The sequence below is a fragment of the Triticum urartu genome, chromosome 5 (genome assembly GCF_003073215.2).
Source record: "Triticum urartu cultivar G1812 chromosome 5, Tu2.1, whole genome shotgun sequence".
Taxonomy (NCBI): domain Eukaryota; kingdom Viridiplantae; phylum Streptophyta; class Magnoliopsida; order Poales; family Poaceae; genus Triticum; species Triticum urartu.
In genome coordinates, this window is record NC_053026.1 from 423413262 (window position 1) to 423438202 (window position 24941).

At 48.3% G+C, this 24941-nt stretch overlaps 1 protein-coding gene across 1 annotated transcript; it reads left to right on the plus strand.

Moving 5' to 3' along the window:
• Positions 1-562: 562 nt before the first annotated feature.
• LOC125509484 (microtubule-associated protein futsch-like) lies at positions 563-6101 on the plus strand. Its single transcript, XM_048674467.1, has 5 exons — positions 563-997; positions 1138-3491; positions 4767-5177; positions 5272-5501; positions 5617-6101. The coding sequence occupies exons 1-5, from the start codon at positions 801-803 to the stop codon at positions 5884-5886; spliced, it is 3462 nt and encodes a 1153-aa protein (XP_048530424.1). The 5' UTR covers positions 563-800; the 3' UTR covers positions 5887-6101.
• The last annotated feature ends 18840 nt before the right edge of the window (positions 6102-24941 follow it).

A 24941-nucleotide genomic window follows, 5' to 3' on the forward strand; every position in this document is an offset into this window, starting at 1 on the left:
CAACCGGACACGCGCCTCACCCCGCCCGGTGAAACATCTGGTGCCCGGTCCGTTTCCTCTCCCCTCCCCTCCCCTCCCCCGCGCGAAGGCATCTGTGTCGCGCAAGGAAGGAAGGAAAACACATCACGAGCGGAAAGGATCCCGCGAAATAACAGCACGAATGGAAAGGATCTTCTTGGAAATAAAGCACAGGGCGGCACGCGGCACTTCTGTTGCTGTTCCGGCCGAGTCAGCCTCCACACTAACCTAACCCCCACCTGGCGACGGCCGGTCGCACGCGAGGCCGACGCCCCACCCGCCACAAAACCCAACCCCGCCGCCGTCCGCCGGTAAAAACAGCCTCCTCGCCGTCCGATCAGGTGCGCGGGCGTCACGTCGCGCTTTCGTAGGGCGCGAGCGCGACGCGGTCCGACCGGACCCGTTCGTGCGTTCGTGCCTGTAGCGGCCTGGCTGGGCGGGGGCTTCCTGGGAAGGCAGCGTGGCGGTCGCGGTCGCAGTCGAATCGCAGCTGCCGCGTCCGTATCGCTGGGGGCGGGGGTTATCTTTCCGTCCGTCTTTCCCCGTGCCTCGTCCCCCTCGCTCGATCGCTACATAGCATAGCATACCATACATAGGCCGCTGCCGCGTTGTTTTCCTCGCCCGCCCCTCCCCGCACGCCGCGACGACCACGGCGTACATAGGACGGCAGGATCGGCAGTGGCGGTAGGCGCGGCAGATACGAGCTGGTACGCCGGACTGGCTATGTTGGCTTGGAAGGCGGGTTAGTGAGGAAGGTAGCAGCGTTGTCGTCGTCGGCGGCCATGGATGTCGTCGGGGAAGGAGCCCGCGCCGCGGCGGCGGCTGGTGGCGGTGGCGGTGGCTCGGGCGGGTTCATCCACTCCGTCGTGGGCCTCTCCTCCGCCTCCACGCCGCTCCTCTTCTGGCTCCTCACCGTCGCGCTCGTCGCCGCCATCCACGTCGCCTCCGCCTACATGTCCTCCTCCTCCTCCTCCCCAAGGTAATTAAGACTAACTGAATTCCGTCTCCCGTGGGTTCGGGCTTTCTGAATTCCCGATCGCTCCCCGCTGTTTTAGCTCGTCGTTCGTTGGTGGCACGACCGATTGGCGGGTTTCCGTAACTTGTTTTTGTTGTCATCAGGGGCGAGGATAAGGAGACGGAGAGGAGGCCGCGCGGCGGCGGCTTCCCCGGCGACGAGAGGGACGGGGAGGCGGACGCGCACGACGACAGGGTTCTCCAGATGATGCGCAGCTTCAGCTTCGTGCACGCCAGCGAGGAGGATTTCGTGGAGGGCATGGCCGCCTACGAACGCGCTTTTGACGACGCGCCGCCCGAGCCGGTCGCCCCGGCCTCGCCGCCGCCGGCTCCGGCCTCTCCGTCGAGCCTCTGCTTCAGCTTTCAGAATCAGATGCCTGAAATTCCGCGAGAGGCCCCGGTGGTTTCGACAGCAGCACCAGTCCAGAAGGAGGAGGAGGAGCACCAGGAAAAAAAGCAGGGCAAGGAATCGCTGATTCCATTCGCTCCGGTGGCCACGCAAGAGCACGAGCACGAAGCAGAGGAAGCAGAGGTGCTAGTGGAAGAAGAAGAAGACGACGATGAGCCGAGCGGCGAGGCTGTCGACGCAGAGCCGAAGATCGTTCCGGCCACGCACAACTACCGGTTCCTGACGGAGCGGGACTTCCGTGGGTTCGTCAGGGAGCCGGAGACCATGACGGTGCGCGTCCAGGAGTCCTTCGTGCCGCCACCGCCGCTGCAGCCGGCGGCGCAGCCTGAGGAACGGAGAGTGGTCGACGGCTCCTCTCGCCGCGGCAGCTCCGTCACGGCGAACGACTTCCTGCCGGCGGACAAGCCCGTCGCGTACGACAGAGTGGCGTCGCTGACGAAGAGGGCGCCGTCCATGCGGAAGCAGGCGAGCTCGGTGTCCAAAGACAGCGCCGTGAGCGGGAGGACGAGCTTCGCCTCCGAGTTCTCCGGCTTCGGCGACTCTGACTCAGACTCCAGCGCCAGCGACGACGGGTACTCGGTGAAGGAGCTTGTCGTCGACTCCGACAGCGACTGGTTCCACTCGGAGAAAGACTTCTCGGCGGGGGTGCACGACGCCGCCAGCCTGCGGAGCTACAAGGCCAAGGTGCTCAAGGCCATGGAATCCCTGGAGGAGGTGGACATGCTGCAGCTGTCTTTCCGGGACTCGTCGGCAACCACGGTGTCGCCGGGCTCAGTCGCCCAGGCCTCGCCGGACAGCGTCAAGTACCCCGAGGACATGTGGTCACGGACCCATTCGCCGGAAGCCGAGTACAAAGAGGATGACGAGACGGGAACACCCCGAGAAGCCGAAGAGGCCGAGGCGAAGATCGTCGAAGGGGAGGGGAGCAGCATCGACATGAGCGACGACGATGACGATGACGGCTCCTCGAGCAGCAAGAAGAAGATGATCGCGGCACCGGCGTATGACGCCGAATTCGCCGTTGAGAACAGCTTGGAGCATTTGGAGAAGGAAATTATCACCATAAACGATCATTCATACGAAGCCATTTCTGATGCCAAGAGCAGTCCAGAGGTAACCACTGACAGAGAATTGGTTGTTTCGTCTCATCAAGCAGTTGATGATACCGAGAGGAGCCCACAGCCATCAGAGAGGGAACTTCTTGTCGGTACAAGTGGTCATCCACCTGAGCTTGTTTCTCTTGACAGAGAAGAAGCAGCCAGTACGAATGGTCAGACAGACACTGATGACAGGAGAAGCCCAGAGCATCCGGAGCAGAAATTTGTTTTAGTAGAAGGTCACTCACATGAACTTATATCTGATGTTTGGAAAGAAATTACTGGTACAGAAGAAGAGGAAGAAGGCGAGGTTGCTTATGATTTCATGGGAAGCCCTGAGCCTTCAGAGAAACAATTTGTCAGCAGAAATGTTCATTCAGATGAACTCAGCTCCGATGATCACAAAGCAATTGCCCACACAAATTATCGGTCATATGCAGCAGTTTCTGACGATCGTACCACCCCGGAGCACTCAGAGCAGGAGTTCAGTAGAGATGATCATCGATATGGAGTAATCCCTCACGGCGAGAACATTTCAGAGCCAACAGAGGATAAGCATGCTAGTGCAGATGATCATCTAGCCAAAGCCCCTCGACATGTCCACTTTTCAGTTACCGAGAAGGCCAAGTCTCTGGACGAGGAGGAGGATAAGGAAGGCAAGTGGAAGGACTTGACAGAGGAAGAAGAGGACGAATTGGAGTCACTGTGGGAGCACCAAGACCTGATCGAGCAGCTGAAGCTAGAGCTGAAGAAGGTGCGGTCAGCCGGGCTGCCGACGATCCTGGAGGAGTCGGAGTCACCAAAGGCGCCGATGGAGGACCTCAAACCATGGAGGATCGACGCCAAGTTCCTGCGCGAGGACCCGATGGATGAGCTGAACAAGTTCTTCAAGAGTTACAGGGAGAGGATGAGGAAGTTTGACATCCTGTGCTTTCAGAAGATGTATGCCATAGGTATGCCTAACTTCACATTACCAGTTTACTCCAAGTTCTCTTTGATTCCACTTTTCCTTTTTTTTACCTAAATATAACTGTACATGTTTTCTAATAGGAAAAATTAGGTTGCACACCCACCTTTCTCTGAAACGATGGTACTTTATGCTCCATGATCTAGTATTCAATTGGTTCATCATAATCGCAGATATCTAGTATTATTCTGTAGATAATGCTTAAATATTTATTTGTTCCTAGACACATACTAATAATAGATTTAACCTATTATTAGGAAAGCACAAATATTTCGTCATCGAGGGGAATATAATGATGAATATTTTGTGCCCAAACTTCCTTCTAATGAGGAAACGCTCAAAGTGATCTTAACATGCTTAGAATTTTAAACTGGCACCAAAATGTTCTAACGAAAATTTATCGAAGTTGAGGGGCAAAAGGGGTCTCTAACTAGAAGCCACTAATTCAATAATTATATTTAAATATGAAACTATCCAATTTTGTTTATTTCAATCTAGGTTCAAATGTAAACTTTTCTTTAGAGTATGTGAGAATTCAACTTAATATTTAATACAGAAAGCAGGGGGGATAACAAGTTCCAAGGTAATTAACCATGATTTTAAATCACCCGCGATTTGGCCATTATTGCCGCTGGGAAACCACCCCGCAATTTGCATGCCTAACAAAATCGCGGGATATAGCGCCGTCAGGCCTACTCTACGCTGCAATTTAGGGCTGTCACTAAATCCTTTCTCCCGTGATTTTAATCGGTGGAATTACTGACCGGGATCACACAATGCTTTATCCCAAAAACCCATCTTCTCTTGAAAGGTATGGTGACCGGTAAAAGCAGGTAAAGTACCACCGATAAAAGCTATGGTGATTGATTAGGGGAAAACTGATCTCCACATTTAATTACCCAGATTCAATACTTAGCCTTATTACCCAAAGAGGTTGCATGGGGAAAGAGAGATGTTCTTCAGTTGGTTGTTCAACTCTAGGAAGAATTCAGAACTCCGTAGTCCATTCCTTTAGGATACTACTAGTTAAAGAAAGGACTGCTGCAGAAATGCTATTCACATCGCCTGCAACTTTTGTGTCTATGAAGCATTGCATCTACTAGCTTTTTAAAGCTGTTTAAGGACAGACGAAGCTCTTTCTTGCTTTATACTGGCAACATAATATTTCATCCAGCTCAGCATGCTCCGTGAAATGGATTTCTTACCTTCTTTTTCTTTAGTGCCTTTAATTAACGTGCTGATGTACTGAATGTCACTGCAGATTTTCTCCAGCTCAGAGGGCCCCAACAGTCGACGAACTCTATGAAGGCCTTGTCACCAACGGCGCTATCCATCCTGTCGCACAATTTCCGATCGGCTCGCTGGAGATCACCCGAGGATCCATCGGACCGGCTCCTCAAGGACCTCCGGTGCGACTTGGAGACGGTCTACGTCGGGCAGATGTGCCTGTCGTGGGAGTTCCTCCGGTGGCAGTACGAGCAAGCCTGTGACCTGCCGGAATCCGACCCTTACCACAGCCACCACTACAACCAGGTGGCCGGGGAGTTCCAGCAGTTTCAGGTGATGGTGCAGAGGTTTGTGGAGGACGAGCCCTTCAAGGGCCCTCGGCTGCCAGACTACGTCAAGGAACGATGCCCCTTTCGCAACTTCTTGCAAGTGCCCGTGATAAGAGGTGAGAATTCTGAATTTTTAGCAGTCAATTGTGCGACGTCTGCTACTGGATTTAGCTTGAAACAATGAGCTCTAACGTGAAGTTTGGGTTGCAGAGGACAGCCTGAAGGACAGAATGGAGGACCAACGCAAGGGGAACTACGTGATAACGAGCGAGGAGCTGGAGGTCGTCATGGAGGAGTCGATGCACATTCTGTGGGAGTTCATCAAGGCCGACAAAGAGCCGCAGACGTCGGTGCTGAAGGGCTTGTCGACTGCCCACGTCGAGCTCCAGGACCCCAGGGACGAGGCTCTTGTGAAGGCCATCCACGCCACGTTACAGAAGGTAAGCTTTACTTCTACACAATACTACTAGTACACAGCCGGCAAGGAGATGATTTGCTACAGTGCCTTACAAGTACTGTTACTCTGTTGTGACACTACCTACTGATGTGGTGCAGAAAGAGAAGAGGCTGAAGGACCTGCTGAGGACGGGGAACTGCATCGTGAAGAAGTTCAAGAAGCCCAAGGAGGACCGGTCGGACCAGAACCTCTTCTTCTCGCAGGTGGACATGCGGCTGGTGGCGCGCGTGCTGAGGATGCCGAGGATCACCGGCGACCAGCTGCAGTGGTGCAAGGCGAAGCTGGACAAGATCATGCTGGTCGACAACAGGCGGATCCACAGGGAGGCTTCGTTCTTGCTCTTCCCCTGCCTGGAGTACAAAACATAAACCATCTCTGATTTTGTTCTCTTCTTTTTCTCCCTCCACGAAAGCAATCCTCACCATGTAATCCACGGCTTGTAGGTAATTTTTTTTCCTTTCAGCCTCTTAGTAATCCGGTTCTCTACAGCTTACACAGGTCGGGTGCCTATGACTGTAACCTGATGAACATGGCATAGGCCACAGAGCCATCCCATGGTATATAAGTTTACTTATTACTTGCAGCCCCTAGCCTAGCTAGCTAGGAAACAGTACGATTGTAATGAAGCCATACATCAGCATCAGAACGTACTACTATACTTACTACACCCCCTAGCTCTAGCTAGCTAGAGAAAATACTAGTAGCACAAGCTGTAATGAAGCCATCGTGCATCCGTCAGAATGTGCAGATTGCCGTTTCTGAAACCAACTGTTCACGGCACAAGGCATGCTTCCCGCGGCAATAAGGTGTGTGCGGGATTGTGCCGGTGCTGGTAGCCACGAGCATTGATCGCTCTGACCTCCCCTCTGGCCTCCGGGTGAACAGTCCTCGTGCCCTTTTGCTTGCCACATGAGGCGTCTAATGGCGGCCTTATTACTGATCCTAACAACACAAGTACCGAACCGGAAGCGATGGAACCAGCATTTCATTACTCAGGGACTGGCCGGCTTGTGTCGTAGTTTCTTCACTTTCTACGCTCTGTCGTGAGGTGGTTTTGTCACTGTAATTCAAAAGGTAAATGCGGGCGTGGCGTCCCTGGTTCGTGGAGAGTTCTCTGCTTTTCGGCGGGAGTTGGGGTGTTTGCTTTGGAGCGGAGCGGAGAGGGGGGCTCACCGTTGAAAGCAGCAGCCAAATACGTACATACAGGTAGGCACCGTGCATACAGGTAGGGCCGAATGGGTTGGATCGGGGGAGGCCAGGCCACCACCAAGAAAGCGGCCCCGGAACTGTGGGCCGATCCTCCATTATCGGCGGCACGTGGGAGGTGGACGACGGACGGCTGGAGCTGGAAGATGCATGTAGCTGCGCTGAAAGCGTCCTCCGACTCCATTCGGGTGTCGTCTACCTCAATCGGCTGTTACGATTTACCAGGAGTTATCTTTTTTTACAGGCAGAGCACTTACGACCCGTTACCCAACGGTGGCGCTCAATGTCCGCGGGAGCCCTTTTTTGTTGAGAAAAGTCCGCGGGAGCTATATGTCGCCCGTACCAAGATGTAATACGTCTCGTCTGTAGGGCGGTGTTATTGGGCAGGCCCAATATTAGAATTATGTGTGCGCTCTTTCGCAAAAATAATAATCATGCATGCATTAATTTTTTATTGGTTTTTCCATTGTATTCTATAGTTTCCTTTGGATTTTTTTATTCTTCCTTTTCTTCTTTTTCAACATATTGCAACATTATCGTATACATCAGGAATATTTTTTATACACGTTTAATATCTTTGATATACTCTGATATTTTTCAAATATATGTTTTGATATCTATTGTTTCATAAACATTGTACATTCTCCACATACATTTAAAACATATGTTATAAACATTAAACCTTTTTAAATACATGAATATTTTTTTTAATAAAATGGTAGGTTTGAATACATTTTTTTATAGGTGTTAAGAATATTTAACATACACACTGAAACATTTTTATGGTATGGAACATCTTTTTAGAGCAGGCGCATATTTTTTTACATTGGATAAATATTTTAATAATGTAAGAAAACATTTGTTTTCAACTCATAGACATTTTCTAAATGTAACATGCATTTTTTTGAAGGTTGCAAAGCATTTTATTTCTATTACACAAATATATTTTTTTACATTTTCCAAGATATTTAAAAAATGTCACATACATTTTTTTGAAAAGTGTGAATATTTTTAAAATCTGACATATAATATTTTTGAATGGAACAAAGCATTTTCTAAAATTGGGGCTAACATTTTTTACAGTACATGGACATTCTTTTTAATGTGCGATAAACACTTTGAAATAAGTAACTAAAATATTTTTTCTAATATACGTAATTAATAATATTTTGAAAATAAACAAAGTTAGAATAAAAAACATGTGCACAACATCAGCGTGACAAAACCACATGATTACCGGGCCAATCCACTACCGGCTCCCTGCAGGTGATGTGTTCTTCTGTTTCGCATAAAGCAAGACGTAGACTCACCTCTCAACGTTTCAGGAGGAAGAGGCGACACATTCGAGAGGCTTGCCTCTCAACATCTCGTGAGGAGGAGGCGTCACATTCGGGAAGCCCGCCTCAAGGCCAAGGAGATGGATCATAATGTGCCACATCCGCGGCTGAGGCGGCAAATCAGGGAGGGGATATGTCCCATTTCTATTGAGACGGCAAATACCTTCTCGTTGCTATTATAGGGCCGCCGAAGTAACTTTGTGTAGGTCAATTAATTTTTCATTCATTTCTTTTCTTACTTTATTTTTTGTAATCCGTATATTCAAAAATATTTTAAATACAATATTGCAAAACTTAAATTATCTTAGAAAATTAAAACTATGAATTATAAAAATGTTAATGCATAGTTTAAAAAATGAGAGAATTCAAAACAATTTTATGACATTTAAAAACTTAAAAATTGTCACGCGCTTCGGAAAATATACATTACACTTAGAAAATGTTCGTGATGTTCAAAAAAGTGTTCCATACAATTCAGAAAATGTACGTTGTATTTTATTAAATTCATGCATTTTAAAATGTTATGACATTAAAAAATGTATAAAAAAATCTTCGCGTAGTTTTTAAAAGTTTTGCATCATTAGAAAGTGCACTCCCTTCATTCCATATTTCTTGTCATGGTTTGAACCATGACAAGAATTACGGAATGGAGGGAGTAAGTTATAGTTAGAAAATTGTTCATGTGTTCAAAAAATGTTTATACAATATAAATGTTTGCGTAATTTGCAAAAAATGTTTCAATGTGTATTTAAAAAGTATTTAACATGTATTTTTATACATATTGAATATTTGTTCTTTTTACTATTCATTTTGTTGTTCTTCTTTCATTCTTTTAAGTCATAGGACCTCCGTACTATTAAGAGGGGTATAGGTTCTCGAAGCTTAGATCCGCTGTGATGCTTAGCCAAAACCCATGAAAGATGTGAGAGAAATCTTTTTGTGTTCTGAGCAAATACTTGCCAGCAAGAGACTGTGATCTTCTTCGCTGCAAGAGATTTGTCTCGGACCGAAGAGTTAGCATTACTTGTTCCTCAAGTAATGTTACCGTTGCTCCAAAATCCGACCATTGTGAACATGTCGGTTGGCCATTGGCTGGATCCCGTGTCCAAAATGGTCATTTCCCATCAGGGAAGGCTGGGGTTATAAATAGCTACCCCACTCCAACATTGTCCGTTGGCTGCTCCGCTTGAGATTTATGAGAAGATTGATTTGAGCAACCCCTCTCCGAGTGATTTGAATTTAAGATCCACCGAGAGAAAATCAAGAGCCCAAACTTGGACGGTGGTTTAGCATCACACTAGTTCCGAGTGAGGGTTCTTGTACCTGTTACTCTTGAGAGCCGTGCACACTCTAGACGGATAGGTTTCGGCTCGAGTGTTGAAGAGTTGTTGTCTTCACCGAGCTAGATCTTCAGCAACCAAGAGTGATTGTAGTTCGCGAAGGTCGACCGAAGGTTTGGAGATCGCCGACAAGGATCTAGCACGAGTGAAATCAACCTAAGTCTGATCATCTCTGCATTGAAGGAGAATAGGGTGAAGAGAGTTTATCTTCCGTGTTAAGTCACAGCCCCTCCAACCAGACATAGCCCTTTGGCAGAAGGGTGAACTGGTCTACCAAATCTCCCTGATGCCATCGAACACCACTGGTTAAATCTACTCTACTGCATTTCCCTCCGCAGTTTATCTTCATGCTCCGTGCCGATAGCTTACCTGATCATTTCGTTCTGTTGTTATCTTCATGTGTATCTATGCTCATTCTGTTTCATTCTCATCACATGTACTCAGTCGTCACCTTCATATTCCCCGGGTTCACCTGTGAAATCATTCCATAGTATTATTTCTCAGTGCATACCATGTTGTGTCTCATTCTACTGCATCTGTTTGTATGATGTATTACTCTCACTATAGTTAAACCAATGATTTCCCAGGCTCGTTCTGTTATCAATGCTTTCATTGATGAATATGCTTCTCATGAAGAAGATTGATTTAGTTTATTTCCTTCGCTACCTTATTCCGCTGTTGTGATTGGGATCGGTTTCAATACTTTGGAAAGAAATTTTGAATCTCCCATTCACCCCCCTATGGTCGATATACTCTCGGTCCTAACAGGCCCCTTCACAAAAGTTGTCATTTCTGATCTCACGGCGACAGCGCCACACGATGCGAGCAATAGTACGAGTGGTTGACACTCGTACCACACGTTGTATTCTCCTTTAGTGGTTGATGCGTGCACCAATTAATTAGCGTTGGTCCCTGAGGGAGTCCTGGATTAGGGGGTGTTCGGATAGCCAGACTATACCTTCAGCCGGACTCCTGGACTATGAAGATACAAGATTGAAGACTTCGTCCCGTGTCCGGAAAGGACTTTCCTTGGTGTGGAAGGCAAGCTTGGCGACACGGATATTCAGATCTCCTACCATTGTAACCGACTTTGTGTAACCCTAACCCTCTTTGGTGTCTATATAAACCGGAGGGTTTTAGTCCGTAGGACAACATACACATCAACAATCATACCATAGGCTAGCTTCTAGGGTTTAGCCTCCTCGATCTCGTGGTAGATCTACTCTTGTACTACCCATATCATTAATATTAATCAAGTAGGACGTAGGGTTTTACCTCCATCGAGAGGGCCCAAACCTGGGTAAAACTTCGTGTCCCTTGTCTCCTGTTACCATCCGGCCTAGACGCGCAGTTCGGGACCCCCTACCCGAGATCCGCCAGTTTTGACACCGACATTGGTGCTTTCATTGAGAGTTCCTCTGTGTCATCGCCGTCAGGCTCAATGGCTCCTACGATCATCAATAGCGATGCCGTCCAGGTTGAGACCTTCCTCCCTGGACAGATCTTTGTCTTCGACGGCTTCGTACTGCGGGCCAATTCACTTGGCCGTCTGGAGCAGATCGAAAGCTACGCCCCTGGCCGTCAGGTCAGATTCGAAAGTTTAAACTACACGGCTGACATCCGCGGAGACTTGATCTTCGACGGATTCGAGCCACTGCCGAGCGCGCCGCACTGTCCCGGCGAGCATGATCTAGCTCTGCCGCCGAACAGTGCCCTGGAGGCCGCACCCGCATCAGCTTCGACCCTTAAGTCAGAGCCAACTGCGCTGATCGAGGATGGGCGGTTGGACGCCACCTCAGGGGCTGCGATCCCAACGGCGATTGAGCCGAACACCAGCCCCGCACTCTGCGAGACTTATGACTCCAAGGAGCCGGACTCCTCTCCGGACTCCGAACCCTCCGTGCCCCTGCCGACCGAATCCAATTGGGCGCCGATCATGGAGTTTACTGCCGCGGACATCTTTCAGCACTTGCCTTTCGGCGATATTCTGAAGATACTTAAGTCTCTCTCTTTATCCGGAGAGCCCTGGTCGGACTACGGTCAGCAAGGTTGGGATTCGTATGATGAAGAAATTCAAAGCCCACCCACCACCCACTTTGTAGCCACTATCGACGATTTAACCGACATGCTCGACTTTGACTCTGAAGACATCGACGGTATGGACGCCGATGAAGGAGATGATGAAGAACCAGCGCCTACTAGGCCTTGGAAAGCCACCTCATCATATGACATATACATGGTGGACACCCCAAAAGAAGGAGATGGCGATGGAACAGTGGAGGATGACCCCTCCAAGAAACAGCCTAAGCGCCGGCGTCAGCGGCGCCGCTCAAAATCCCGCCAAAACAAATGCGGCGACTCCAGCACGGGAGATAATAATACTCCGAAAAGTGCCGAAGAAAACCCCCTCCAACAAGATTTAGCACAGGAGGATGGAGAGACCAGCCCTCATGAGAGAGCGGCTGACATAGAGGTCCAGGACGATAATTATATGCCTCCCTCTGAAGACGAGGCAAGCCTCGACGACGACGAATTCGTCGTGCCAGAGGATCCCGTCGAGCAAGAGCATTTTCAACGCAGGCTTATGGCCACGGGAAGAAGCCTCAAGAAAAAACAGCAACAACTTAAAGCTGATCAAGATTTGCTAGTCGATAGATGGACTGAAGTCCTTGCGGCCGAAGAGCATAAACTCGAACGCCCCTCCAAGAGCTACCCAAAGCGTAGGTTGCTACCCCGATTAGAGGAGGAAGCACTCAATGCAGCCGACCGACCAGCTCGTGGCCGCGACAGAGAGGCCTCTCGGCCCTCCACTCAAGCTGCACCCCGTACCAAGGCACGGGAATATGCGCTGGACTTACGAGATATGTTGGAGGACAAGACAAGGCAAACAAGATCGATCTACGGATCGCGTGGGCGCCCCACAGCTCGAGACGGTAAACGTCACGCCGGCCACAAATTCGGCAGGGCCGAACACAGTAGACAAAGCTCATTGGAGCTACGTCATGATATAGCCCAGTACAGAGGCACCGCACACCCACTATGCTTCACAGACGAAATAATGGATCATCAAATCCCCGAGGGTTTCAAACTCGTAAACATCGAATCATATGATGGCACAACAGATCCCGCGGTATGGATCGAGGACTATCTCCTTCATATCCACATGGCCCGCGGCGATGATTTCCACGCCATCAAATACCTCCCACTCAAGCTTAAAGGACCAGCTCGGCATTGGCTTAACAGCCTGCCAACAGGGTCAATCAGTTGTTGGGAGGACCTGGAAGCCGCATTCCTCGACAATTTCTAGGGCACCTATGTGCGACCCCCAGACGCCGATGACCTAAGCCACGTAATTCAGCAGCCAGATGAATCGGCCAGGAAATTCTGGACACGGTTCCTAACAAAGAAAAATCAAATAGTCGACTGTCCGGACGCTGAGGCCCTAGCAGCCTGCAAGCACAATATCCGTGACGAGTGGCTGGCCCGGCACCTTGGACAGGAAAAGCCGAAATCTATGGCAGCACTCACGACACTCATGACCCGCTTTTGTGCCGGAGAAGACAGCTGGCTTGCTCGTAGCAACAATATGACCAAGAACCCTGGTAATTCGGACACCAGGGACAGTAGTGGCATGTCACGTCGCAACAAGCAGAAGCGCCGCATTAACGGCGACAATGCTGAGGATACGGCAGTTAATGCCGGATTCAGAGGCTCTAAATCCGGCCAGCGAAAAAAGCCATTCAAAAGGAATCCTAGGGGCCCGTCCAGTTTGGACCGAATACTCGACCGCTTGTGCCAGATACATGGCACCCCAAAAAGCCGGCCAATCACACCAACAGGGATTGTTGGGTGTTCAAGCAGGCAGGCAAGTTAAATGCCGAAAATGAAGACAAGGGGCTACATAGCGATGACGACGAGGAGCCCCGGCCGCCGAACAACAGTGGACATAAGGGTTTTCCCCCACAAGTGCGGATGAACATGATATACGCAACCCACGTCCCCAAAAGGGAGCGGAAGCGCGCGTTAAGGGACGTATACGCGGTAGAGCCAGTCGCCCCAAAGTTCAACCCATGGTCCTCCTGCCCGATCACCTTTGACCGAAGGGACCATCCCACTAGCATCCGTCATGGAGGATTCGCCGCATTGGTTCTAGACCCAATTATTGACGGATTTCATCTCACTAGAGTCCTTATGGACGGTGGCAGCAGCCTGAACCTGCTTTACCAGGATACAGTGCGGAAAATGGGCATAGATCCCTCGAGGATTAAGCCCACCAAAACGACCTTTAAGGGCGTAATACCGGGTGTAGAAGCCAACTGTACAGGCTCAGTCACACTTGAAGTGGTCTTCGGATCTCCGGATAATTTCCGAAGCGAGGAGTTAATATTCGACATAGTCCCATTCCGCAGTGGCTATCATGCACTGCTCGGGCGAACCGCATTCGCCAAGTTCAATGCTGTCCCGCACTACGCATACCTTAAGTTCAAGATGCCAGGCCCTCGAGGAGTAATTACGGTCAATGGAAACACCGAACGCTCCCTCCGAACGGAGGAGCACACGGCGGCCCTTGCAGCGGAAGTACAAAGCAGCCTCTCCAGGCAGTTCTCCAGTCCGGCCATTAAACGTCCGGACATCGTTAAGCACGCCCGGAGTAACCTACAACAAGACCGCCTGACACGTTCCGAGCAGGCGTAGCAATGCGGCCCCGACCCCAACCCTCGCAAAAAGGCGACATCAGTGCTTCGCGTACATAACTACGCTCTAAAAATACCATGGGTACAGGGGGAGGGACACCATCACGGCACGCCCGAAACGCGGCTTGAACCGCACCAGGGGCTGCCGATTTTTTAATTTTCTCTTACTTTCAGGACTCCATTCTTCGGAAGGCCTGTCCGGCAGTCCAATTGCCGCACAAACGATGCAAGAACTAGGGAGGCAGACAAGCCACGCCACATTATGGAACTCACATGTGGTCTTTATCACGAGCAGTATACCTGTTTCGCATACTATTCCGCAGCTTGCCCCTGGAGCAGACATGTTAAATAGTCCAACTTTTTGTTTATCACATTATTTGTATCGTTCTGCTTTGATCGCAACTATTTTTAATAAACAATGCATAGCTTTTTGTCTATTTTTGCATTACCTTTTTATAAGTATATGTTCCTTAACGACATGTTGCACCCGTACAATTTGGTACGGCCAAAATATGCTAGGGGCTTTAGTACCCCTCATTATGGTGTGAGAAGTCTGAACACTTTCACAAGTGCGGCACCCCGTACTCATAGCATTATATGCATCGGCTCCGAATCATGTCTTGGGTCAATAGTTGGGTTTGCCCGGCTCCTATGTTTTGGTGCCTTACGTTCCGCTATATCGGCTAAGGTAGCACTAGGAGAACCACTGCGATTGTGCCCCAGTTGAGCTGGGCCGAGCACCTTAGTGGAGAAAGCTAAAACTGACTGTCATGATGAAGCGAGAGCTGGTCGCTATTCGAGAGGTTTTTTCGAGTCCCTAAAGACTTATGCCGCTTAGGGCGAGGAGCCGGCTCTGTCCGGCCAAGGCGTGGATAGCGCCCCGAACTCGGTCTTCTGAATACTAGGGGCTTCACCAAAATTTAAAATTATAGAATTCTATGGCTAAGTGAGAGTGTTCACGCGTTATAGTCTGATTGCCTTGTTCGTTGGGCTGAGCGCCTCCCTCGAAGGACCCAAACATGGGAAAAAGAGTGCTCAGGTTTATCCCCGAACACCCCAGCACTAGCGGCACGGGGGCAGAAGCCAACGACTCGCCATCTCTCAGAATTGATAAACAGCCGCACAGAAGCTAATATTTTAAATTCCAACAGCATTGCTTAGCGCATATGAACAAGTTTTCAGCGCACAGGACAAAACGAGCAAGTTTCACTCAAAAATTACATCCCTAGAACATTCATCTGCCACAAGGCAGGCACCCTTCAGAACATCCTTATAGTAATTTTCGGGCTTGCGATGCTCTTTCCCCGGCGGTGGCCCGTCCTTCACAAGCTTCTCAGCATCCAGCTTGCCCTAGTGCACCTTAGCATGGGCAAGGGCCCTACGGGCACCTTCAATGCAGACGGAGCGCTTGATGACTTCGAGCCTTGGACAAGCCTCCACCAGCCGCCGCACCAGCCCGAAATAGCTCCCAAGCAGAGCCCCTCCAGGCCACAGCCGAACTATGAGGCCCTTCATGGCCTGTTCGGCCGCCTTGTGGAGCTCGACCAGCTGCTCCAGCTGGTCGCTCAGGGGCACGGGGTGTCCGGCCTCAGCATACTGAGACCAGAACACCTTCTCTATCGAGCTACCCTCCTCGGCTCGATAGAACGCGGCGGCATCGGACACACTCTGGGGAAGATCTGCGAACGCTCCTGGAGAGCTCCGGATTCGGGTAAGTAACAAGTAACTCACGTTTATGTGTTTGCTTTGCATAAAGAATGCCTTACCCGCCGCTATCTTCTTCACCTCATCCAACTCCTGGAGGGTCTTCTGGGATTCGGCCTTGGCAGACTTGGCATTATCAATAGCCGCCGCGAGCTGGGACGCTCGCGTCTTCGAGTCAAGCTCCAAACTCTCATGTTTCTTCACGAGAACCTGGAGCTCTTGCCGCACCTTGCCAACCTCGGCCTCATACTTTTCCCGCTCGGTGCGCTCCGCGGCTGCACTCTTCTCGGCCTCGAGCAACGCTTGCTTAAGGGTCGCCACCTCAGACGTGGCCCCTACAATAGCCACGATAGTCCTGTCATTTTTTGCAATTGCACCTTTTTATATATATTTAAACAAGGTACTTCTTACCTTCATTGTCCTCAAGCTGCTTCTTGGCACGCCCGAGCTCTTGCTCGGACCGCTCGAGGTTCTGCTTTAACGTGTCCACTTCCGCAGTCAGTGCGGCGGACGCAAGCAGGGAAGCCTGCATACGCATATTGACTCCTTTTGTTAGACTCCTGCGAATTTTATTTGATCCTATATTCGGCTTTTCTTCCCGAATGCCAAACAGAGCATCAGGGTCTACTGTCTATGCGGTAATATTATTTACACATTCTTTACTTACCTCAAAGCCTATTAAAAGGCTAGTACAAGCTTCAGTCAGTCCGCTCTTGGCGGACTGAGAGCGGACTGAACCTTCTGGACCACCGCACTCATAATAGCGCAGTGCTCCTCGTCGATGGAGGCGCCTTGGAGTGCCTCCAACATATTGTCCGGCGCCTCCGGTTGGACGGGGGTCACCGGCGCGGTGGGCTTGCTCCTCTTGGAAGGAGGTCCCCCGCCGGACTCTGGAACCTTTGAAGGTTCCGGAGCGGTGTCCGGCCTGGAGCCGGACTTGGAGCCCCGGGGGGTTTCATCCCCTTCACTCCTGGAGTCCGGGAGGTCGCCTCGCGGCGCCTCCAGGACCACCTCCTCCCGGCTTGGGACCTGTCGGGACAACACTTTGGTGTCGTCCGTAGGGCGGGGGGAGGAAGCCGTCGGAAGCGAGTTCACATCCGACGAATCGAGTGAGCCGCTCGACGATGCGTCGAGCCGGTCTTTGGGTGGCTGCATAAACGTATTCGACGTAAGGGAAAGCTGTGCAATAAACGAATACTATGAATTACTCCGGTATCCGGATACTTACGATTTTGCCAGGGGCTTGGCCCTGGGCTGCCACTCCTCTTCACCGTCGTCGGCATCGGTGGAGTAGTTCGGAGGAAGGATTTTCCCCTTCTTGGACCCTCCGGCCTCCCCAGAGAGGGCGGCCTTCCTTTTCTTCTCTCCTCCCGCTGGAGGGGGAGAGGTCTCTTCTTCTTCCTCCTCGTCTTCACGAGAGGAATGCGCCACGGAACCGCCGGATGATGGATCCGACACCTCCTGGCGCCGGGCACTCTTTCGAGTCCCCGTGGCCTTTTTCGCGGCCTTCTTCTCCGGCACCACATAGGGTGCCGGAACCAGCAGCTTCGCCAAGCGAGCGTCCGCTGGGCCTTCGGGCAAAGGAGGCGGACAGTTGGTCTGTCCGGACGTCACCTGCCAATCCTGTCAAAGGTAAGGGAGCTTAGATCCCACATGGAGTCAAACTATGAAAAACTGATACCCTGTAAAAGGAAAAAAACAATTTACCGCATGAGCATGACGCTGCGTACTGAATCCGCGATCCTCAGTAGCGGATGCGGGGGCCTCGGCGCCCTTGAAAAGCACCTTCCAGGCATCTTTGTACGTCGTGTCGAAGAGCCTGCTCAGATTTTGGTGCCGCGCCGGGTCGAACTCCCACAGGGTGAAAGCCCGTTGTTGACACGGGAGGATCAGGCGGACGGGCATAACCTGGATTACGTTGAAAAGTTTGAGCTTCTTGTCCACCAGGGTTTGGATGCATGTTTGGAGTCCGGTCAGCTCTCCTTTCTTGCCCCACGACAGGCCCGTCTCCTTCCAGGAGGTGATCCGCGTAGGGGGTTCGGATCAAAACTCGAGGGGTGCGACCCATTCGGGGTCGCGCGGCTCGGTGATGTAAAACCACCCCGATTGCCACCCCTTCAGGGTCTCCACAAAGGAGCCCTCGAGCCATAAGACGTTGGCCATCTTGCCAACCATGGCGCCTCCGCATTCCGCCTGGTTGCCGCGCACCACCTTCGGCTTGACGTTGAAAGTCTTGAGCCATAGGCCGAAATGGGGGCGGATGCGGAGGAAGGCCTCGCACATGACGATGAACGCCGAGATATTGAGGATAAAGTTCGGGGCCAGATCGTGGAAATCCAGGCCGTAGTAGAACATGAGCCCCCGGACAAATGGGTGAAGAGGGAAGCCCAGACCGCGGAGGAAATGGGGGAGGAACACCACCCTCTCATGGGGCTTAGGGGTGGGGATGAGCTGCCCCTTTTCGGGAAGCCGGTACGCGATGTCGTTAGACAGGTATCCGGCCTTCCTCAGCTTTTTGATATGTCCCTCCGTAACGGAGGAGACCATCCACTTGCCTCCTGCTCCGGACATGGCTGGAGAAGGTTGAGGTATGAGTGCGGACTGGGGCGCTGGAGCTCGAGTGTGCAAGAATGGATAGGCAAAGGAGGAAGAAGGCGTAGGTGGAAAGGTGGATCCTTATCCCCTTATATGGGTGGACACAACTACATGTCCCCACCAGCCTGGTAAAACTCGCCTATCTCCAAGCACCGTAATCAATGGCGCGGTTGGGTTACCCACGCCCGTATTGATGAGAATCCCGGAATAAGGGGACACGATCTCTGCTTTGACAAGACGTGCCAAGGAAACCGCCTTGCATGACGCGCTGAGGTGGGATAATGAAACGACTCGGATAGAGGCTTGGCCGTGGTGTGTCATGCTACGGAATACGTCAGCAGATTAGATTTGTGCAAATATTATTCTCTCTATGGCAATATGTGGAAACTTATTTTGTAGAGCCGGACACTATCTTTGTGTTCAAAATCTTCTATGAAGTACTTGGTGGAGGAACCCGCCTTGCAATGCCGAAGACAATCTGCGCGCCGGACTTGTCATCATTGAAGCCTGGTTCAGGGGCTACTGAGGGAGTCCTGGATTAGGGGGTGTTCGGATAGCCAGACTATACCTTCAGCCAGACTCCTGGACTATGAAGATACAAGATTGAAGACTTCGTCCCGTGTCCGGAAGGGACTTTCCTTGGCGTGGAAGGCAAGCTTGGCGACACGGATATTCAGATCTCCTACCATTGTAACCGACTTTGTGTAACCCTAACCCTCTCCGATGTCTATATAAACCGAAGGGTTTTAGTCCGTAGGACAACATACACATCAACAATCATACCGTAGGCTAGCTTCTAGGGTTTAGCCTCCTCGATCTCGTGGTAGATCTACTCTTGTACTACCCATATCATTAATATTAATCAAGCAGGACGTAGGGTTTTACCTCCATCGAGAGGGCCCGAACCTGGGTAAAACTTCGTGTCCCTTGTCTCCTGTTACCATCCGGCCTAGACGCACAGTTCGGGACCCCCTACCCGAGATCCGCCGGTTTTGACACCGACAGTCCCCACACCCAATATATTCCATTTATAATTTGATTTTACACCTAAAATAGCTCTTTTTTGCAAGGAACAAAAATAAACAAGGAGATATTAATCCTTTATGCCATTTGTCATTAGTAAGCAAGGCAAAGTGATAATCTTAAAATTGACTAAAGAAATCCGGGTTAAGCACTAGGAAGTAGATGAACTTGATCATAAAGGCATATTATCATTCGCTGGTGAGCATGAAGGACTAGAGGGAAGCTTGTCTCGAGGGAAGGGCAAGCACGTAAACATCGCGAGGGAGGTGGGGTGCAATGGACACCCATATGCCAAACACATGTCCCTTCCAAAATCAAAACTTTTCTTTGGGATTAGGAAAACGATTGATTCTGACCAATGATATTAGAAACCATCATAACATGACCCTTGATGATCAATATGTGTACTGTGAGTCACAAGACACCTAGAGCCATTGCCTCATCGAATGCACCATGGCACAAGTGTATGGGTAGTTGCGGACGAGAACATTATTGAGCGTATATGCAGAAGTATAGAGATAAATGCTCAGGGTTTCATTAACACTATGATTGGCACATTTCCATGGGATGATCGGTTACAAGTGTTTGTGAAAGCACATTCACTCCCTTGGTGGTTTTGGTAATTCATGTTTGTTGGTGCAATATCTTTCCCCTTGTGTTTTGGAGATTTTTGTCAAAAATAGTCATGGACTGATTTGCTAGTGCACACAGAGAGAAATAGTTCATGGAGATTCGAGAAGAATGATATGTCTTGCCTTGAAGTTCGAAGAACTTCACCGAAGATCATCTGTGTTTCAGAGAAGGAAGAGATACATTTCGAGAAGAGATGGTACTAAGAAGATTTTGTGAAGGAATTGACCCCTTAAAATTATTGCTGACACAAAGCAATTTCCCTTAGGTGTGTCCGAAGAAGAATGACTACAGTCGAGGTTGAAGGTGAATAAAAGACGTAGCATTTGTTTTGTTATTCTTCTTTCTCTTATTTGAGTCATAGGACGACCGTACTATTAAAAGGGGTCACTGCAAAAAAAAACACTTCCGTGATGATACGTGTTTTTCACAGTAGGTCACGTTTTCTTCATGCATGTACATCCGTGACGATTTTATGACAGAATCAAGATAGTCATACATGTGCTATCGTAGAAGTATTCCATGATAATACTCAAGTTATCATCACGTAAGTGTCCATTTCCATAATGATAAATGGCGCGTCATGGAAGTGTTTCTGTCAAGGGTAACCAGCACGTGGCATCCACCGTAACGGGTCGTCGTTAAGCTATCGGGTCTGATTTTGGTTCCGATAACCCGTTAACAGCAATGACCAATGACGATTTTCCACATGTAAAATTCTCATTGGCTGAAAGAACCACGTGTCAACTCCGCGTTGGGACAGATGTCATCCAGGAAATGGACAGGACACGCATATGATACGTTGACACGTGGCTCGACCAAACAGTGGCCCATTCAGGTCAAAAGGCCGACTTGTTTGACTTGGTAAAAAGGAAGTGGGTCGGCCCACGGATAGCATGTTAACGACATGTTTGCATATAGCCCATTTATGACCCGCTAACTCACAGACTGTTATGGCCTATCCGAATTAGGCCCAATAGCGTCATCTAGGTCATCCAATATGATTCCAGCCCGTTGTAACTTCCGGCCCATGTATGACCCATGACGTCTTTCGGCCCGTATGAGGCCCTTTTTTTTGACCTAAGTTTTTGCTTCTTCACATGATGTGTGTTATTCTTGGAATGTCCAATTATTTTGTTTTGCTTGCTGTTATAATAAAATAATTAAGATCTGAAAGTTTTTAATCGAGAGTGAGTCCTCACATAGCTACCCATTTACTTAACTACTCGTTTGAACTTCACTTATATCCTTTTGGAGTAGTTTGTCGAACACTCTCATGCTTCACTTATATTATTTTGATAGTTGATAATAATGATGACAATTTGCACAAGCTATGAAATTGGTCCCAAAGTGATGGATGTTCAAGAGAAGGATAAAATAAAAAAAATTCATGTAGATCATTGGATATGATGAGTTTGATTCCTTTCAATAGTTGTGCGATATGGAGATAATAATATGTGAGTCATGTTGATGAGTAATTGTGCTTTAGTAAGAATATTTGTGTTAAGGTTTGTGATTCCCTATGCAAGCACGAAAGTCAATAGTTGTGCAATGAAATTAGATTGTACTTGTGATGCATTATTCGGTGTTAGTTATGCTTAATGCTCGTTTATGAGAATTTTTGTTTCTTGGTTGGTTGATTCTCAATCTATTTGCTAGCCTCCATTTGTACTAAGTGGGAATACTACTTGTGCATCCAAATTCCTTAAACCAAGTTGTGCCATATGAGTCCACCATACCTACCTATATGCGGTATTTTCGTGTCGTTCCAAGTAAACTTTTATGTGCCAACTCTAATTTTCAAAATGAATTTCCTTTTTGTGTGCCCGTACCGCTCATGAAGCGGCAGGGGTGGCCAATTTTTTCCATGCTAGACGTGTTATTCTCAAGATGAGTGTTTATTCACTTGTCATTACACGAGAGTACGACGGTAATAGGGATGCCCAATCCCGAAATGAAAAGGAAATTTACTTTATGTTATCAAATAATAAATTCCTTGGAAAGTGTTGGTATGGACGACACCCGTGGATACGACTAGTCGTGGAGTGTGAAAGTATGGTGGAAAAAGGAACAAATTTTATTTTATGTCTGGGAACCGTCTATGATATATCTAGCATGGAAAGTGTTGGGAATTACTCGTTCGTTTTTCGTTGACGGGAAAAGTATGCCTCTCAAAATATTTTTATCTCTCAATTTAAGCTTTTAGCTCTGGCACCTCTACAAATCTATGCTTCCCTCTGCGAAGGGCCTATCTATTTACTTTATGCAATTTTTATTTGAGTCTCATCTTCTCTTATAAAGCACCAACTTGGGAGCACTATATCCATACTTGTGCATTGGATGTAGCTAATATTCGAGTGTGTTTCATGAATGGATCAATGATTGAGCATAATGGGCTAGGGATAACTTTCTTTAGTGTTGATATTTTGAAAGACATGCTTGCTTGTTGATATGCTTGAGCATTGATGTCCTCATGTCAAATTATAGACTATTGTTTTGAATCATTCAAGTCCAAATGTCCATGCCACAAAAGAAATAGTCTATATGAATATGATAGGTAGCATTCCATAACAAAAATTCCATTTTCAATTGCTACTTTATCATGATGAGTTTTATGAGAAAGAGTTGTTGTTATGATGCTAGGAAAGGTGATTGAAATTATCATTGATCAAACTTATGCACCATGCTAGCATTCACACTTCATAAATTACTTCTTTTATCATTTACATACTCGAGGACGAGTAGGAATTAAGCTTGGGGATGCCGATACATATCCAATGCATCTATAATTTATGAAGTTTTTGTGCCATGTTTACAACAATTATATATGGTTTTGATACAATTTGAATGGAACTAACCCGGACTGACGTTGTTTTCAGCAGAACTACCATGGTGTTTTTTTTTGTGTAGAAATAAAATTTCTCCAAATGTAAAGAAACTTTTTGATGATTTTTTTGGAACAGAAAAGGCACTAGAAGCTTTGTGGGAGGACCGGAAGGTGAAGGAGGTGAGCACAAACCACCTGGGCATGCCAGGGGCCTTGCCCGTGCGCTGGTGGGTTGTGGTCACCTCGAGACCCGTCTTCGCGTGAAACCGATGCCAAAAAATCCTATAAATACCAAAACCCCTAGAAATAACCCTAGATCAGAAGTTTCGCTGCCGCAAGCCTCTATAGCCACGGAAAACCAATCTAGACCCTGTTCTAGCACCTTGCCAGAGGGGAAAATCATCACCGGAGGCCATCTTCATCATCCCTATGCCCACCATGACGAGGAGGGAGTAGTCCACTCTCAAGGTTGAGGGTTTGTACCAATAGCTATGTGTTTAATATATCTCTCTCGTGTTCTTGAGTTGGCACGATTTTGATGTATCGCAGGCTTTGTTAATATAGTTGGATCATATGATATTTCTCCCTCTCTATCTTGTTGTGATGAATTGAGTTTTCCCTCTGAAATTTCATTTTATCGAATTGAATACTTTTATGGATTTGAGAGCACGTGATGTATGTCTTGCTATGAATACCCGTGGTGACAATGGGGTATCATATTGATTCACTTGATGTGTGTTTTGGCACTCAACTCGTGGATTCCCGAGGTGACATTGCGGTAATCTATGCATAGGGATTGATGCACGTTCTCGTCTTTGTTTCTCCTATAGAGATCTTGGGGCACTCTTTGAGATTCTTTGTGTTGGATTGAGTATTATGAATCTAAAATTGTTTGATGCATATCGTATAATCATCTCACGGATACTCGTGGTGACATTGGAGTGAGTGACATTAGAGTTGGTTGGTGTGTATCATATGGTGTTATTTTAGTACGAACTCTTGGATAGATCGATCAAAAAGGATAACTTGTTGTTATTTTAGTACAAACTCTTGGATAGATCGATTGGAAAGGATAACTTTGAGGTGGTTTCATACCCTACAAACAATTTATTCTTATATTCTCCGCTAGATAGGAACTTTGGAGCGATTCTTCATCGCACATTGAGGGATGGTTATATGATCCAATTATATTAGCATTGTTGAGAGATTGCACTAGAGAAAGTACGGACCCTGTGCCTTGTTTTAAAGCATTGCAATAGTATTTGAGATCCATTTTATCAATTGCTACCTTGCTGTTTTTATTTTTCCTATTACAAAAATCAATATCTAATATCATTACTACACTTGTATCACCATTTCTTCTCCGAACTAGTGCACCTTTACAAATTACCATTGTATTTGGTGTGTTGGGGACACTAGAGAATTTTTTTATTTGGTTGCAAGGTTGTTTGATAGAGACCATCTTCATCCTACGCCTCCCACAGATTGATAAACCTTAGGTCATCCACGTGAGGGAAATTTGCTACTGTCCTACAAAACTCTGCACTTGGAGGCCCAACACGAGTCTACAAGAACAAGTTGTGCAGTAGACATCACGCAGCAGCAATATGCACTATTCATCAAGAGGCAACCCAACCCCGGCTGGCTACCTCTCGCACAGGGGCTCGATCGGGTTCAGTCAGTGGAAAATGAATTTGTAGCGACCAGACCTCATACGGTCCAATCTCTGTGCTCAGCTGTCATCCCTGGATCAGTAATGCTGACACCACACGGTACTTGAAGGATTTATAACAGAGTAGCAATCACACACTTATTACATCGAGTGCCTCAAAAGAGAACTTATTACAATAAATATGGCTTAAGGCCATCTAATAACGATAACAACGGAAGGCTTGGAAGATAAGTGAGTCCATCAACTCCAACGGCATCACTGAGTATAGAACCACGACCTAAAGGCACCTTAATCATCGTCTGAAAAGTCTGCAACATTAACGTTGCAGCCCGAAACGGGTCAGCACATGGAATATGCTGGCAATGTAACACATAGAGAGTAATGGAAGAATAAGG